Raw genomic sequence first — 15,919 nt, 5'->3', positions numbered from 1 at the left:
TATGTTTGGGTCAAAACCCACTGTCGCGGAGTGGGGGAGGGGGAGTTACAACCCACGGAGCATGTGCAGACGCGAACCCCGATATTACTCTGGGTAAGATGGTTACATGCATGAATATCTCGGTTACTAAGGGCGCACTCACACTGTCCTTCTGTCCCGTGCCCCGTGCTTTAGGGTCCTTGTCCCCCCCTCCAGGCCCGTTTGTACTCACTCTACCTGGGCCTCGGAGAATGCTTCTTGCTGCCTATACGTCATCACGGCGTAACACGTCACACGCATTGATGACGTCATGGCGATGCGTGGCTTTGTTTCCAGATCTTTCCGTAGACCTCTGAGTTTTTGTGCGTCTTGTCGACTGTTTTTGAATCTTTTCATCGACCAAATCTGCAGTAAACACTCCACCTCCGCATCACACCAACGTGAACCTTTCACCGCTATTTTTTGAAATGTCCGCGCATGGTCCCTCCTTCTTTTTTCTATGTCCCAACAGGCGCCGGGAAAATACCTCAGAACCGCTGTAGGCCTCGTGTTGTACACGTGCGCACGCTCGTGCTCGTACACGTGCAAACACGCTCTACAAAAGCCCACCTCTCTCAAACAGGCCATGGACGGCCAGCTGACCGCAGCTAGGTGCGGAGCGGTTGCACTCACACTGGTCAAACGCACTAGGCTCTACCCGAAAAACCTGTTTTGGCACGGTATGGAAGGACAGAGTGAGTGCGCCCTAAAGGAGTTCTCTAGGTCTGTAAACCGGGGAATGAAAATTCAGATTTTACATGTTCACATGGCTTTTGAGAAACCGGAGTACGGCCTTAACCCGAATACAGGGTTTTAAACTGCATGTAAACGTACTGTGATATTTAGGGCACTGCTTGATCACAGAACTTAAATCAGAAAATAAAATTGCATCTTAAAACATTTAAGTGTTTCAGGAAATGAAAAATAAATAAAACACTCTTAAATCTGACCAACCAACGCTGATTGGACGTTCGCTTGGCAAATGGCTAAATTGCACGCACAGTAAACACTCTAATCACTAATTACCTAGTGTTGTGTTGTAATGTATTATCAAATGAAACCGTGTCAAACTCCTCTGAAGTTTGCTGTGTCACAAACCGACTCTCTTTCACAGTAATAACCGGTTATTAGATAATAACATTGTTTTTGTGCCGGTTGGCTTCACTGCAGAAGAACTTCCCTGCGGAGGACAATAAAGACCTCCAGGGAAGTGAACTAAACGGCCTCAGCAGAAGCCAGTGTTGACGGGTAATCTTCACGCCGGGCCTCAGAATCGACTTGGCCAAACAATAAAGGGTTAATCTTCCTCCTGCTGGTCATTCCTCGTGGCCAGCCAAGGTATTAATTCCTCGTTAAAGGAGATTTGTCAGTGCATCACTCAAAACAGAAGGAACCGCACCAAAAAACTGACCTTGAAACGTACAATCTGGACTTAAGTGAGGAACTCAGCCATCAACAGAACGAGGGGCTAATTTGCTTTGCTTACGGTATTATGTCCGCACGATGTGGAGGCCACGACAGAGCCGGGGATTGGAGGGGATGAGAGGGCATATGGTGCGGAGGAGCATAGCAGAGAACAACAAAGCCAATAAAAGGTGCCATATGTCAGGGGTCCTCCTCCAGTATTAAACAGGGGTCTCCTATGAAATTTGTCAGGGGGAGGGGAGATTACAGCAAAGCTGCTTAGGAGCCTAATTAAAGCCTGATGAAACAAAAAAAGGACGACAAAACAAAACAAAGGGCCTTTTCCCCAATGATCTGCACTTCATTTTTCTGGTATGCTCCAGCGTAAACACTTCTGTCTTGTGCATCATCAGCGAGCAAAGGTAAAGGATAAAGGCAAACCCCCATATGGCTTGAAAATATTATCCTATTAACTCTGTATGGCACGTGTGCAAGAGGTTGACTCTCCACGTGCGTGAGGGGGTTGTCACGCTCGGTAAAGCTGGCAGAGATGAACCCTCCGTGGGCCCTCTTCATTGTACCTGGGTCATGCTTACAGAGTTAGAGCTTTTAAAGGCCGATGCAGGATATTTTGGATTGGACATGTATTGGTTAGGCTTAGTTTGGTCATACGTGCGTTACAAATAATGCATTTTACATTGTGGCTTCCTCGGGTATGTGTTTAAAGCTCTATGTAGGCAGTTGCAGATCACATGAGAAAAAGAGGGCGACACGGTGGTGTAGTGGTTAGCGCTGTCGCCTCACAGCGAGAGGGTTCCTGGTGGAGTTTGCATGTTCTCCCCGTGTCTGTGTGGGTTTTCTCCGGGTTCTCCGGTTTCCTCCCACAGTCCAAAGACGTGCAGGTGTTCGGTTCATTGATGACTCTAAATCACCCGTAGGTGTGAATGGTTGTCTGTCTCTGTTCGTCTCTATGTGTCCTGTGATAGACTGGCGTCCTGTCCAGGGTGGACCCCGCCTCACGCCTGATGTCAGCTGGGATCGGCTCCAGCCCCCCACGACCCCGACAGGGACAAGAGGCTGAAGATGAATGAGTGAATGAATGAATGAAAAAAATAATCAGCATTATTTATAAACTGTATATCCAGTAACTGAAATCATCGGTCAGTGTTGTCTGTAGTGTTCTTAGAGATATGAGAAGTCTTTATGAGGCCTGACCGGTCACTGTGATGGAAATCTCCGGCCTATCACGTTTCATTCATTAGCTATTAAATTTATGATCTTGTTATCACGGGAAAATGGATCAAAATGATCTCGCTATCACCGGAAAACAGAGGAAATAAAATGTATGTATATATGACCCTTTACAGCTTCTGTACTTTTTCATACCAAAGTATCAACCCCCTAGTTGCTGATGCATACGCTGGTCTCTAAATGTTCTTGCTAAGGTCAGATCTTCATGTTGCTCCACACACTGGTTCGTTCCTGGTTAGTCCCTCATTCGCACCTCATGTGTTCCTTGGTGCTTGCTCAAATGTTGTGGCCCTTATTGTAAAGTCTTACCGAATCCTTTAAAGTTTGGGAAATGTTATGGGGATTTGTTGCGTTGAATTAAATTCAAAACCTTCCACAAAATGTCCCAACATTGTTTGGGTTCATGTAGAACGACTGGTAAGAAGGAAGCAAACCTAAGATAGCCCTGTAAAGGAGAATATGCAGGTGTCTCAGTCTGCGTGTTGATAAGGAGGACCTTCCAACCTGTTCATGCAGTGAACAGTGATGAGTTAGTGCTTTAAAACCAGTGATGAACCTCAGAGCTCCAGGATACACAGGGTCGAGAGCACGTACGCTTTGAGACGAGGCTGCATATAAACAACATCAACATTTGACGAGCTGCTGAATATGATCTGCAAAAGAGAGGGATTCATCAATTAATACACTGAGATATCAATAACTGGGAATACACTCAATCTTCAAACCCTGAGAAGAGACGATTGAGGGCAGATTTTGTGATTTTGATGTGGGAACCTTGTAAACCAGAGCATACTGTGACATACTAATGTTGAATCTAATTGTTGTCCAGTGCAGGTTCACGTCTTTCCATAGGCAGTAAATCTAAAGTGATACAGTCAGACACAATGGTGAATGCAAACCTAACCTAATGAAAACATCTATACGGGCTCTGTGTTTGGGTCACCTCGTGCTCGGGCCTTAAACCATGAACCTGCAGCACCTCCTGTAGGTTGATTCTCGCACCTCCTGCCGCTACTGTCCATGGGCCAGCACACGGAGCGGGGAGGGGATGCCGCACTGCATTCCTCTTGTCAAACACTGACAGGAGCCAGCTGGAGGCTGGAGGCTTACTGCTCTGCTAGGGCTGGGCTGCAGTCAGGAGAGGAGCAGGGGGTGTGAGGGAGGGATTCACGGAGGGACGGAGGAGGGAGGAAAAGAAATAAGGTGGGCAGGGCTGCCCTGTAATCACTTCTGCCTGTCTGCCTGGTACAGAGTGGAGGAGTGGAGGCACTTCTGCTTTGTAAGCTAAATAGAAAGAGAGAGAGAGAGAGAGAGAGAGAGAGAGAGAGAGAGAGAGAGAGAGAGAGAGAGAGAGCCTGGTTGTGTCACTTCTGTCATCCAGCACTGTGAGGAGTGTGTTGGCCGTTGACTCAGTGGATCATGGGAGGAAGCAGGTTGATGCTGCTGCCGCTGCTGCTGTGCTGCTGCTGTGGGTTGCGGTGGCTGACAGGTACAGTACGGCACAGCACTTTAATGCTACATTAACAAATAAGTTGCGCGCTTGTGTATGAGGGTGGAGTCTTGGCACAGAGAGGATGAGCAGCTTTAGGGTTCCTTGGGTGTAGAGTATTTTAAAGGACTATGTTAATGCAAGCTGACTGCTGCTGCCAGGGCTTAATGTTGACTGCGGTTTAATTAGGTGACCGTGACTATTGAAACCAGGCAGGCCGACTGTTGTCCTGGTAACTAGAGTCTGTGGCCCTTGTTGTTGTGTCTGTGTGTGGCACAAGTTTGTCTGACGAGCATATAGTGCAATATTTCAATGTCTAGCTGATACAATCAGGAGTACAGACACTGGTTTAATTCTGTTAAGGGACTCTGTGCACAGCTAATTGTCCTCTAATCGTCCACTGATTTGCTATTTCCTTCAGTCATATCTCCGTCTCCTGCAAATGACTGATGGAAAAATCACGTTTTGCCTCAACCAAACCTGCCTGTTCATATGTATGCATGTACACTTCACTCTAAGTCATTCACTGTAGTTTGACTTTCCAGCCCTCCCCCTGCTTTCTCCTTGTTGTTTGATCAATTAACCATATTTATGTGATTATTTTTTTTATATATGACTCCTGTCGTGATCCGTGTGGAGTATGTGTTTTAGCTGCCAAAGACGGGTTGAGTCAGTGTTGTAAGTGAGTTGTAGTACTAAAGGCGTGTGTTTCTCCCTGCAGGCGTACACTGTGAGGTGGACGTTAACGAGTGTGACAGCAATCCCTGCCAGAATGGCGCCACATGCGAAGATGCTGCCAACTCCTACAGGTGTCACTGCCCCGGGCCAGAGCCTGGCCAGGAGCCGTGGGGCGGGCGAGACTGTGATGTCCGTCTGGTCGGCTGCCAGCAGCACCAGTGTCAACACGAAGTAGGTTGCGTCCCCGTGCTGACCGACGACGGAGAGCACAGCTACACCTGCCTGTGTTCGCCAGGCTGGACCGGAGAACGCTGCAACACCTCCACCACCTTCTCCTTCAACTCCGAGGGCTACGTCCACATGCAGCTGCCCGTTTCCAAAAACAGGACAAAGCGAGAGACGAAAGAGCACAATCACGGGCTTCACATGCAGCTGAGATTCAAGAGCACTCTGCCCGACATGGTGCTGTACTACCGGGGAACCATGGAGCGCTTTGTCTCCTTGGAGCTTGTTGGAGGGTCACTTCAGGCTAGGGTGAAGTCCGGGAAGGTGCTGCAGGTCATTTTCCCTGGCCCAGTCAATGATGGGGAATGGCACCAGGCCACTGTGACCATGGATGATAGGCTCATTCTGGCTGTAAAAGGACCCGGCTGTGAGGAAGAGTGCCTGGTGAAGAACGAGGGCTACAACCATCTCATCTTCCTCCAGCCCAGCTCCTTTGAACATCTGTATGTTGGAGGGGCACCGCAGGAATATTTAGCCCATACGTCCAGCGGAATGGGCTTCATTGGCTGCATGGAAGACCTTCAAGTTGACCACAAGCTGCTTCTGCCTCAGGACCTCATCAGAGAGGAGAACCGGGGCTTGGAAATAGGATGCAGCAAAAAGGATTGGTGCCAAGAAGATCCATGCATGCAACGTGGGCAGTGTGTGGACATGTGGGTCCGTCCCAGCTGTCAGTGCCATCGGCCCTACTATGGAGAAAAGTGTGAGAAAGGTAAGAGTAACTGCAGTATACCTTGACTTTTATAGCAAAAACATTACTTATGCACCACTGGACAGATAACTTTGCGGTGAAATGTTGAATTGCTTCTGTAGGTAGGATTCTGACCCTACAGGCCGATACTTAAGACAACCACCAAACTTTGCATCCTACTCAAAGTGAGGGTATGACAAATGAAAACGCATGAAGGAAATCTAAACTCTAATGAGAACTAAAGGAACACTGTCGAAAACAAAGTCTTAGGGCGCACTCACACTGTCCTTCCGCACCGGGCCAAAACAGGTTTTCGGGGAAAGTCTAGTTTGTTTGACCAGTGTGAGTGCAACCGCTCCGTGCATAACTGCGGCCAGCTTGCCGTCCACGGCCTGTTTCGGAGAGGTGGGCTTTTGTAGAGCGCGTTTGCACATGTACGAGCACGAGCGTGCGCACGTGTATGAGCACGAGGCGTACGGCGGCTCTCACGTCATTTTATGTGCGCCTGTTGGGACATAGAAAGAAAAAAAAGACGGACCATGCGCGGACATTTAACAACAACAACAATGGCGGTGAAAGGTTCACGTTGGTGTGATGCGGAGGTGGAGTGTTTACTGCAGATTTGGTCGATGAAAAGATTCAAAAACAGTCGACGAGACGCACAAAAATTCAGAGGTCTACGGAAAGATTGTAAACAAAGCCACGCATCGCCATGACGTCAATCAGTGCGTGTGACGTGCTACGGCGTGATGACGTATGGGCAGCAAGAAGCATTTGCGCGAGGTCCAGGTAGTGTGAGTACAAACGGGCTGCCCAGCGGGGAAAGAGGGAGGGGGGACAAGTACCCTAAAGCCCGGGGCGCGGTGCGGAAGGACAGTGTGAGTGCGCCCTGAGCTTCTTTACCTCTTCCATTAAGTAATAGAGCAGCTCTTACTGCTGTTTGAGGCAAATCGACGTTTGGTGCAAAAAAAAAGCTATACTTTTGCACTTTCATTAATGCAACTCAACCATTAGCCTGCCTGTTACATTTAGTTCTTTCAAAATCTCAGTTAAAAAGTTGTACTTTTTAAGCCCACGGTGAGACGAGTGATGTCTTGAAAATGCTCCTATATATCCCTTGAGTATACCAAATAAAGTATTGTTGATTTACGGTAGGTTAGCATGTGCCAGTGTGTTGGGGTAAGCTACTGACAAACTTGTGCTTCTCACCTCCCTATCAGAGTATCCATCCTGGACCTTTGGTCACGAGAACACCACCAGCTACGTCAGCTTCAACATCTCGGAAACTCACGGAGACAACTTCACCATCTCCTTTTTGATGCGCTCCCTGAAACACAACGGTCTGCTCCTGCAGCTCCGTCGAGAAGGAAAACCCTACCTGACAATTTACCTGAAGGAGGGCACTGTTGCTATTTACAGCCCTCACACCACGCTGCTGTCAGAAGCCACGTTCGTAACTGACGGCAACTATAATTTAGTGACTGTAAAGGTACAGTATGGCCATGTGGTCTTCCCCAAAGCAGGGCATCACCGTGCCTTAGGGAACGTGAGCGTAGAGGCAGGGGATGTGGCGTATGTGGGAGGGCTCCCTGCTGGCAAGAGCACGAATGCCTGGGGTGGAAGTCTCAAGGGCTGCCTGCAGGACATTCGGCTGGACCACAGGCATCTGACCACCAAGGATCATCCAGAGGGGGTGGAGGTCTACCAGGCGAGCACGGAGGAGAACGTGCTACCTGGATGTCAAAGTGATGACACATGTAAGGTAAAAGAGAATTGTACAGTCTGGTACCACTTCAACTACAGAATAGACAAACATCTGATAACATATGCTTCTCTCAAGATCGAAAGACTGAAGTGATATTATGTTTAAATGTTTTTGGCATCTTTGCTCCAACAGTGAGTTTGTAATGAACATTGTTAGATTGATGCTGTTATCAACCAAGCAATTTCAGTCAAAAGCAACTGGACTTGGTTATTTGTCTAGGAAGACGTTTCACCTCTCATCCAAGCCTGACCAGGCTTGGACTGGACCAGGACCAGGACCAGGCTGGGACTGGTCCAACTAACTGGTGTGAGATCCAGGTATTTAACCTCTCACAAGGCCGATGATGTCACTGGAACCTTTTGTGCTCCAAAAGCCATCATCGGCCTTGTGAGAGGTTAAATACCTGGATCTCCACACCAGTTAGTTGGACCAGTCCCAGCCTGGTCCTGGTCCGGGTCCTGGTCCAGTCCCAGCCTGGTCAGATGTGTACATGAACTGATGAAGCGTCTTGGATGAGAGGTGAAACGTCTTCCTGACATGTAACCAAGTCCAGTTGCTTTTGATTGAAATTGCTTTGATGATAACGACGACCTGGACACATGAGAACATTCACAGGCTTATTGAAGCTGTTGGGCGAAATGCTTTACAGGTCGTCTTGTTACCTAAATCACCATCTAATAGTTATTTGAGAAATTTCTGATCAGACCAAAGATGAGAACTGACAGATTAACCAACTAGAGATTTTCCGATACCATTTCCCTCCCCATACCGATTGCGATACTCGTGATGTGGGTATCGGCCGATACCGAGTATAGCTACCGATACCAGTGTTGTAAGGCCTGGCTCAGGTTAAACCCTTTGTAAGACATGAATGAATGAAATAGAGCAGTATTAAACAGAAGTACAGCAGCAATTTAACAAAATAAATATAGAAATTAAGATTAACAAGAACACTGTCAGAGCTAATGGAGCAGTAAATAGATTCCTATTTCCAATAAATCACGTGGTATCAGATCGGTGCCTGGACCTCAGTACTCATCGGTATCGGTAGTATCGGAGGCATTTCCGATACTGGTATCGGAATATAACCAACCATCACTGCCACCTCTAGAGCCACTACGGCATGGGTACTGTATGTAACCAAGCAAAAAGGCCGCATGGACTCTAACATATCAGAGATCGACAAAACTGTCAGGCAGTTTTAATGAAAAGCCCCAGATAAACACTTGAATGTTTTGCCAGTGTGTAGCTCTCACACTGAGCCCATGCTAATTGTGTTAGCTCCTTGGTGCTAGGCTGTATTGCCTCCACCCCAACAGCATTGATCTGTTTGTGAATCCCTCTGATCTGTAAATTACCGCTCAATCCTCTCCGCAGCAACAGGTGAGAGATTTTACAAGCGATCATCTAATCCATCCATCTGTGTTCGTCTGTGCACAGGATCAGCCCTGCTTCAATGGTGGACGGTGTCAGGTTACCTGGAATGACTTCAAGTGCGACTGTTCCACTAAGTATTCTGGCCGGCTGTGCGAGACGCGTTTGTGGTGCGTGGACAACCCTTGTTTCGACGGAGTCCGCTGTGTGGACCTACAGGATGGTTATGAGTGTGAGTAATCCTTCAACCGTGGTTATCGCTCTCTTCACCAAGCCAAAGAAAAACAAGTCAGGCCAGGTCGAGTTTATTTGTTTAGCTCTTAATTTCTTAATTAGACTTACGGTCTGGAGAAGTTTCTGAAGTGGCATTCAAGGACAACGTGGTAAACTTAGACCCTGACTGACATCAAAAGGAAAAACTACTTAGTGTAGTACAAGAGAGGGACGATAGAAACTCTGTGACCTCCGGAGCCTGACTGCAAAGAAGGTTATCCTACAACATACGGAAATACAGAAACAGAAAATAAAGAGTTTGTGGATAAAGCTATTGGACTCATCCAAGAGGCTTCATCAGTTCATGTACGCATCTGACCAGGCTGGGACTTGACCAGGACCAGGCTGGGACTGGACCAGGACCAGGACCAGGCTGGGACTGGACTGGACCAACTAATCATCGGCCTTGTGAGAGGTTAAATACCTGGATCTCCTGGATTAGTTGGACCAGTCCCAGCCTAGTCCTGGTCCTGGTCCTGGTCCTGGTCCAGTCCCAGCCTAGTCCTGGTCCTGGTCCTGGTCCTGGTCCAGTCCCAGCCTGGTCAGATGCGTACATGAACTGATGAAGCCTCTTGGATGAGAGGTGAAACGTCTTCCTAGACAAATAACCAAGTCCAGTTGCTTTTGACTGAAATTGCTTTGATGGTAACGACGACCTGGACACATGAGAACATTCAAATATATAGTTTGTGGATGATGCTTTTGTAAAGCAGGAGATGGGAACAGCAACTAACAGAGACAATGATTCACCGATGACTAGATTTGACTTATTGCTTATTCCAGTCATCATGATCCCCTTCATGTGTGACTGCACTGTTTCCTCCCAAAGTCCAAAGGCGTGCAGGTGTTCAGTTCATTGATGACTCTAAATCACCCGTAGGTGTGAATGGTTGTCTGTCTCTGTTCGTCTCTATGTGTCCTGTGATAGACTGGCGTCCTGTCCAGGGTGGACCCCGCCTCACGCCACAGGGACAAGCGGTTAAAGATGAATGAATATTTAAAACAAAGCTATTCAAACAATACTTCAGCAATTTAGTATTGGACACCCATAAAGTAGGTGTATACAGATTAAACAAAGAACGGACTTAATCAGTGCAGAAGATGAGGACATTTCCTGACCTTTACTTCTAGTATAGGCCAAACTCTTAAATGCGTTTTGATACTTTAATTAGACCTGGGTCCATGGCTGGAGTATGGGCCAGGCCAGTGGGGCTAGTGACCCGGAGCCTCGAACTGCCAGGGGGCCTCTAAGGGCGCACTCACACTGTCCTTCCGCACCGGGCCAAAACAGGTTTTTCGGGTCAAGCCTAGTGCGTCTGACCAGTGTGAGTGCAACTGCTCTGCGCATAACTGCGGCCAGCTCGCCGTCCACGGCCCACCTGAGAGAGGTGGGCTTTTGTAGAGTGCGTTTGCACATGTACGAGCACGAGCGTGCGTGTGTGTACGAGGCCTACGGCGGTTCTGAGGTCATTTCCTGTGCGCCTGTTGGGACGTAGAAAAAAGAAGGAGGGACCATGCACGGACATTTAAAACAATGGCGGTGAAAGGTTCACGTTGGTGTGATACGGAGGTGGAGTGTTTACTGCAGATTTGGTCGATGAAAAGTGGGTACAAACGGGCCTGGGGCGGGGGGGGAGAGGGATGGGGGGACAAGGACCCTAAAGCACGGGGCACGGTGTGGATGGACAGTGTGAGTGCGCCCTAAGTTTCAGAGCACATGGCTCAAGACTTCCAAAAAGAAGTTGAACTCAGAGCTTTCAGTGTGCATAGAGCAACCTGACCACAGGGCCCTGAGAGCTTGTAGTGTGAGCTAAACAAATCAATGCATCAATCACGTTTCATCTACAAATGACTCTTAACACACTAAGTTTTGTACTCATTTCTTGGTTTCTCCTCCGACAGGTTTAACCGAGGCCATTTTCCAGGACAACGCTCTTCACTATGTTGCTAACGGCTCCCTGCTGAGCCCCGTGACCCACATCAGCATGGACATACGGACGCGGGACGATAACGGGATCTTGCTACGGGCCGTCAGCAGGGCGGAGGTCTTCTGCCTGGGTCTGCTCAACTCCTCCCTGCTGGTGAAAATGGACAGTGGTGCGAATGCGGAGCTGCTGGCCTTCACAAGTGACAGGCTCATCGCAGACGGAGCGTGGCATCAAATCCAGCTGAGCATGGTCGATCCCACAGAGATGGCGTCCCGCTGGCTCCTCACCGTCGATGGTCAGAGAGTTGGCGGCAGCTTCGGTGTTGGTGGCAACCTCAACTTCCTCAATGACACCGTAATCTGGCTGGCTGAGAAATACACTGGATGTTTAGGGGAGGTGAGAGTGGGTGGAGTCTACCTGCCGCTCATAAATGTACCAGACGCCCCACAGATGAGCCGCTTCTCCAGACTGGGTGGGCACGAGCCGATCATAGGATGCCAAGGTGCACCAATTTGTGACTCTCAGCCCTGTCTTAATCAGGGTGTATGTCAGGACCAGTTTAATGAGTTTAACTGCAGCTGCAGCGCGGGATGGGAGGGGGAGCTGTGTGAGATGGAGGTAAACGAGTGTTCCTCAGGTCCCTGCGTCTACGGTACATGCAAAGACCTTCTGGCGGACTACCAGTGCGACTGTGAGCCGGGATACACAGGGAAAGACTGTCGGGACGAGGTGGATAACTGTCTGGAGTTCAAATGTGTGAATGGAGGGACCTGCGTGGACACGGTGGGAGCTCACACATGTTCGTGTCCTCGTGGCTACATAGGGAAACGCTGCCAGTGAGTACACACTTTCTCTACAGCACATTTTTGGCTTTTTAGCTTATGGGAACTATCGTGAGATTAAAGTGCACTGTAACGACATCATGATAGGCTGAAAACACATCACAGACTTACATGGTTCAGAGCAAAAGGTGGAGCAAAGCAGCATTACTTCATCCCATAATATATTGTTCCAGTTCAGTGTGAACGTCTCCAAATTGGTAACGTTACAGGATTTCTCTAATAACACTAAAGGTTGCACAACCCTGTGTCCAAAAGAGTAAGGACGCCGTGTGAAATATATATATAAAAACAGATTTGTAATGAATTGAAACCAACTCCAGTGGGTTTGGGAGTTTAATACTGAATATTGATCCCAACTAAATAAAAAAAATAGCATAATAGCACTGAATTCACCAGGTTTCATCCAAACTCTATCTGAATTATTAACAAACGTAAGACGGACGATCAATTATTCAGTCATCACACTCGTGTCGAAACAGACTTTACAAAGTACCAAACACAATTTAGGATGAAATTAAACGATAATTAACAGGGAAATTCTGCTCAAATCTAAATAACAACAATGATGCACGCATGGTTGTCGGGTGCACACATTGTTGAGGCCTCTGGCTCTTGGTGTTGATGGTTTATGATTGCGAGATTAATTGTGAGGTTGATGCGTTACATTTACCTCTGATGTCGGAAGTCGGAGCTGGGAATGACGTCACACCTGAGTTATCAGCGTATCAGTTACCATCTGAAAACTACGGTTAGCCGTTGTTAGCATGACCTACTTTGTAGTTTGCATACACATTAAAAATGTAAATTACACTATGACAGCATTTCCATATATACACACATCTAACAATACTATGTATATGACTGACTTATTGTGACAACACATAGTAAAGCGTGTTAGTAAAAGGATTATTACACAAGCTTCTTTACTGTTTACAACCGGGGCAGCCATCTTTAATCGTCAACTCAGGGTTGTGACTCGGAGCTCGGAAATACCGACTTCCGAGTACAACTGGAACGCACCATTAGTTCCATCGACTGCTTATTGTTCAAATTTACAGGTCACCTCAATGTATGAGTACAAAACCAGACATTAGAGTGCATTGAGTGTGTGTGTCCAATAGGTGGCGTTTCCCTCCAGTGGCGTGTGATGCGAACACAGAGTGTCTTAATGGGGGCGTTTGTATCGGAGGTGACTCGGGGGGCAACTGCACCTGCAAGCCGGGATACACTGGTGACAGGTGAGAGCCGCACATTCCTCAGCACACACCTGCTGCTCGGGAGAAAGTGAAATGTGTCTGAACCACATCCAAGTGTAAAGGTCAGGAGGGTGTCAGTGTGTGTGTGTGTGTGTGTGTGTGTGTGTGTGTCTGCGTCTCTGTCAGTCAGCGTTGTGTTAAACCCCTTCTGATGTGTTTCAGGTGTGAGACAGAAATAGATGAGTGCGAGTCCAGCCCCTGTGGCAACGGTGCCACGTGTCTGGACAGACTCAACCATTTCCAGTGCGTGTGTGTGCCCGGTTTCAGCGGCACAGTGTGTGAGATCAACGTAAGTGACAGCTCTTTTCACTGACATCGGTTTTTAATTAATAAATTTTCATAGCAAACGCTAAATTACAACCTGCATCTGAATGATGGGTTTGGATTTAAGTACCTTTTGGACACAGAAGCCATGGTTTAGAAACAGGAAACGTCACAGACTAACATGAAAAATATGGTTCAGAGCACAAAGGTACAGCAAAGCAGCGTTACTTCATCCCATAATATACTGTTCTTGTCATGAACGGTACAGAGATAACACACAAAAGAGAGGACCCAATGCAGACACGGACGCAGAATAGAAGTACAAACAGATATTTAATTACAAATACAAACAAAACGCAAAACACTACAGAGGAAAACAGGCAATACTAATGACGAGACCAAGGAGACGACGTATGATCAGGGAGACGGACGGTGAACAGAAACACGGGAAATTACGGAGAAACAGAAACAAACACGATTAGCAAATACTTAGCGACGGGGATCGTGGAAACCACAACTAGAAAAGGAACGCCAATCCGGGGGGAATAGTTTTACCAGTAAAGGATCTACAACGGTCCAGCGCTGCATGCCTGTCAGCTCAGGGTATAAGTAGTAGACCAGGCGATCAGCATAACAGGCTGCAGCTTGGGGGGGGGGGGGGGGGGGGGAACGCCTACCGGACCTAGACGACAGAAACACAAGAGGGACACAAACATGCAGGGAAACACAGACAGAGGGAGACGAACACACACAAAAGGCAGAGAGGAGGGACTGACAGAACCGAGTCTGGACAGTTCTAGTTCAGTGTAAACCTCTCCAATTTGGTAACGTTACAGGATTTATAAATTAACACAAAGGTACAACCCCGTTTCCAAAAGAGCAAGGATTCAATGATTTGCAAATCATTGAAACCATATGCCACCGAAAAAAGCACAACAACCACAACACATCAGTTGTTGAAACACACACTCTCGAACACACACACTCTCATCTTCAACCTCTTGTCCCTGTCGGGTCGCGAGGGAGCCAATCCCAGCTGACATCGGGCGTGAGGCGGGGGCACACCCTGGACAGGACGCCAGTCTATCAGCTGTTGCAACAGAAAAATATATATATTTTCCTATCCAACATTTGGTGTCAGGTGGGACAGAGTCATGTTTAGCACTCTGTAGCTTCACCTCTTCCTTTAACAACCCCCTGTACATGTTTGGGAACTGAGGAGACCGACTGCTGTCATTTTGAAAGTGGAAAGTTCTTCCATTGTTGCTTGATATAATTCAGCGGCTCAACAGTTCTGGATCTCCTCTGACAATATTAACGTTTCATAATGCACCAAACATTTTCAATAAGTGACAAGTCTGGACTCCAGGGAGGCCAGTTTAGCTCCTGGACTCCTTTACTACGGAGCCGTGCTGCTGTAATGTAATGTAACGTGCAGCATGTGGTTTGGCATTGTCATGCTTACTTAAGGAAGGCCTTCTCTGAAACAGACGGGGTCTACTTAGCAACACGTGTCGCTCCACAGCCTGTTTATATGGTCCATAACCAAGTCCAGTTGCTTTTGATTGAAATTGCTTTGAGGATAACGTCGACCTGGACAAATGAGAACATTCACAGATGAAAATAAATATAATATATACATTCTAAACATTTTCGAATGCAGTGCAATATTGAAAGTGGTGCCAGAAAGTTCTGGTCATGTGTAAATAACACTCTGTCCCGTCCTCTTGCAGAAAGAGGAGCAGAAAGAGCGAATCCCCTGGCTGGTGGTGGCCATCCCCCTGACCACGCTGTGTGTGTTACTGGCCATCCTGGTGGTGTTTTGCCTCATCATGACAGCCCGGAAGAAGCGTCAGTCCGAGGGCACGTACAGCCCCAGCTCCCAGGAGTTGGCTGGTGCCAGGCTAGAGATGGGCAGTGTCCTCAAAGTGCCCCCGGAGGAGAGGCTGATCTGAGGCCCGCAGCCTCTGATCTGAGGCCCCGCAGCCCTTCCTCACAGCCTCACGTCCAGTGGATGTATTCCTGTGAAGGGCAGAGAGAACATACGGTCCGTAGTGTCACACTGATGGGCCCTCCTGCCCTACGACGAAGTGATGGAGGGGAAATCAATGACTGATCCTCCACCTGGGAAAACTACTGATGTTGAAGTGTCGCAGACGGACAGGTAAAGACCAGAGGCTGAGAGAGACAGTCTCCTGACTACTCCGGCTGTCCTGTTGGGGAGAGTCGGGTCTAAGGATACTCTGCACGGACCCTTGAAAAGTCTTGGGGACAATCTCAAGCTGGGACCAAACTCACGTGAGGATCATTTGTACTAGAAATCCCCCAAAACCTGCGGATACTAAGGAATGCATTCACACAGGCTAAAAACCACTGGACCATACGGGCAAGGAATTAATTC

The 15,919-nt window shown here is 47.9% G+C and overlaps 1 protein-coding gene across 1 annotated transcript in view; it reads left to right on the top strand.

The window, feature by feature from the left end:
- Positions 1-15,473, top strand: part of LOC310946141 (protein crumbs homolog 2-like) — a gene marked incomplete at both ends in the record, with an annotated part of 30,529 nt that extends 15,056 nt beyond the window's left edge. Inside the window, 7 exons of the mRNA XM_083912497.1 lie at positions 4,884-5,837; positions 7,037-7,578; positions 9,022-9,187; positions 11,131-11,992; positions 13,120-13,236; positions 13,417-13,543; positions 15,252-15,473. Of these exons, the coding sequence (XP_083768623.1) occupies positions 4,884-5,837; positions 7,037-7,578; positions 9,022-9,187; positions 11,131-11,992; positions 13,120-13,236; positions 13,417-13,543; positions 15,252-15,473 (2,990 nt within the window). The remainder of the gene's footprint in view (positions 1-4,883; positions 5,838-7,036; positions 7,579-9,021; positions 9,188-11,130; positions 11,993-13,119; positions 13,237-13,416; positions 13,544-15,251) is intronic.
- Positions 15,474-15,919: the final 446 nt, after the last annotated feature.

Source organism: Echiichthys vipera, assembly GCF_963691815.1.
Source record: "Echiichthys vipera genome assembly, chromosome: 4".
NCBI classification, from domain to species: Eukaryota; Metazoa; Chordata; class Actinopteri; order Perciformes; family Trachinidae; genus Echiichthys; species Echiichthys vipera.
The sequence above is the reverse complement of the archived record's forward strand: the minus strand, read 5'-3'. Positions and strand labels throughout refer to the sequence as shown.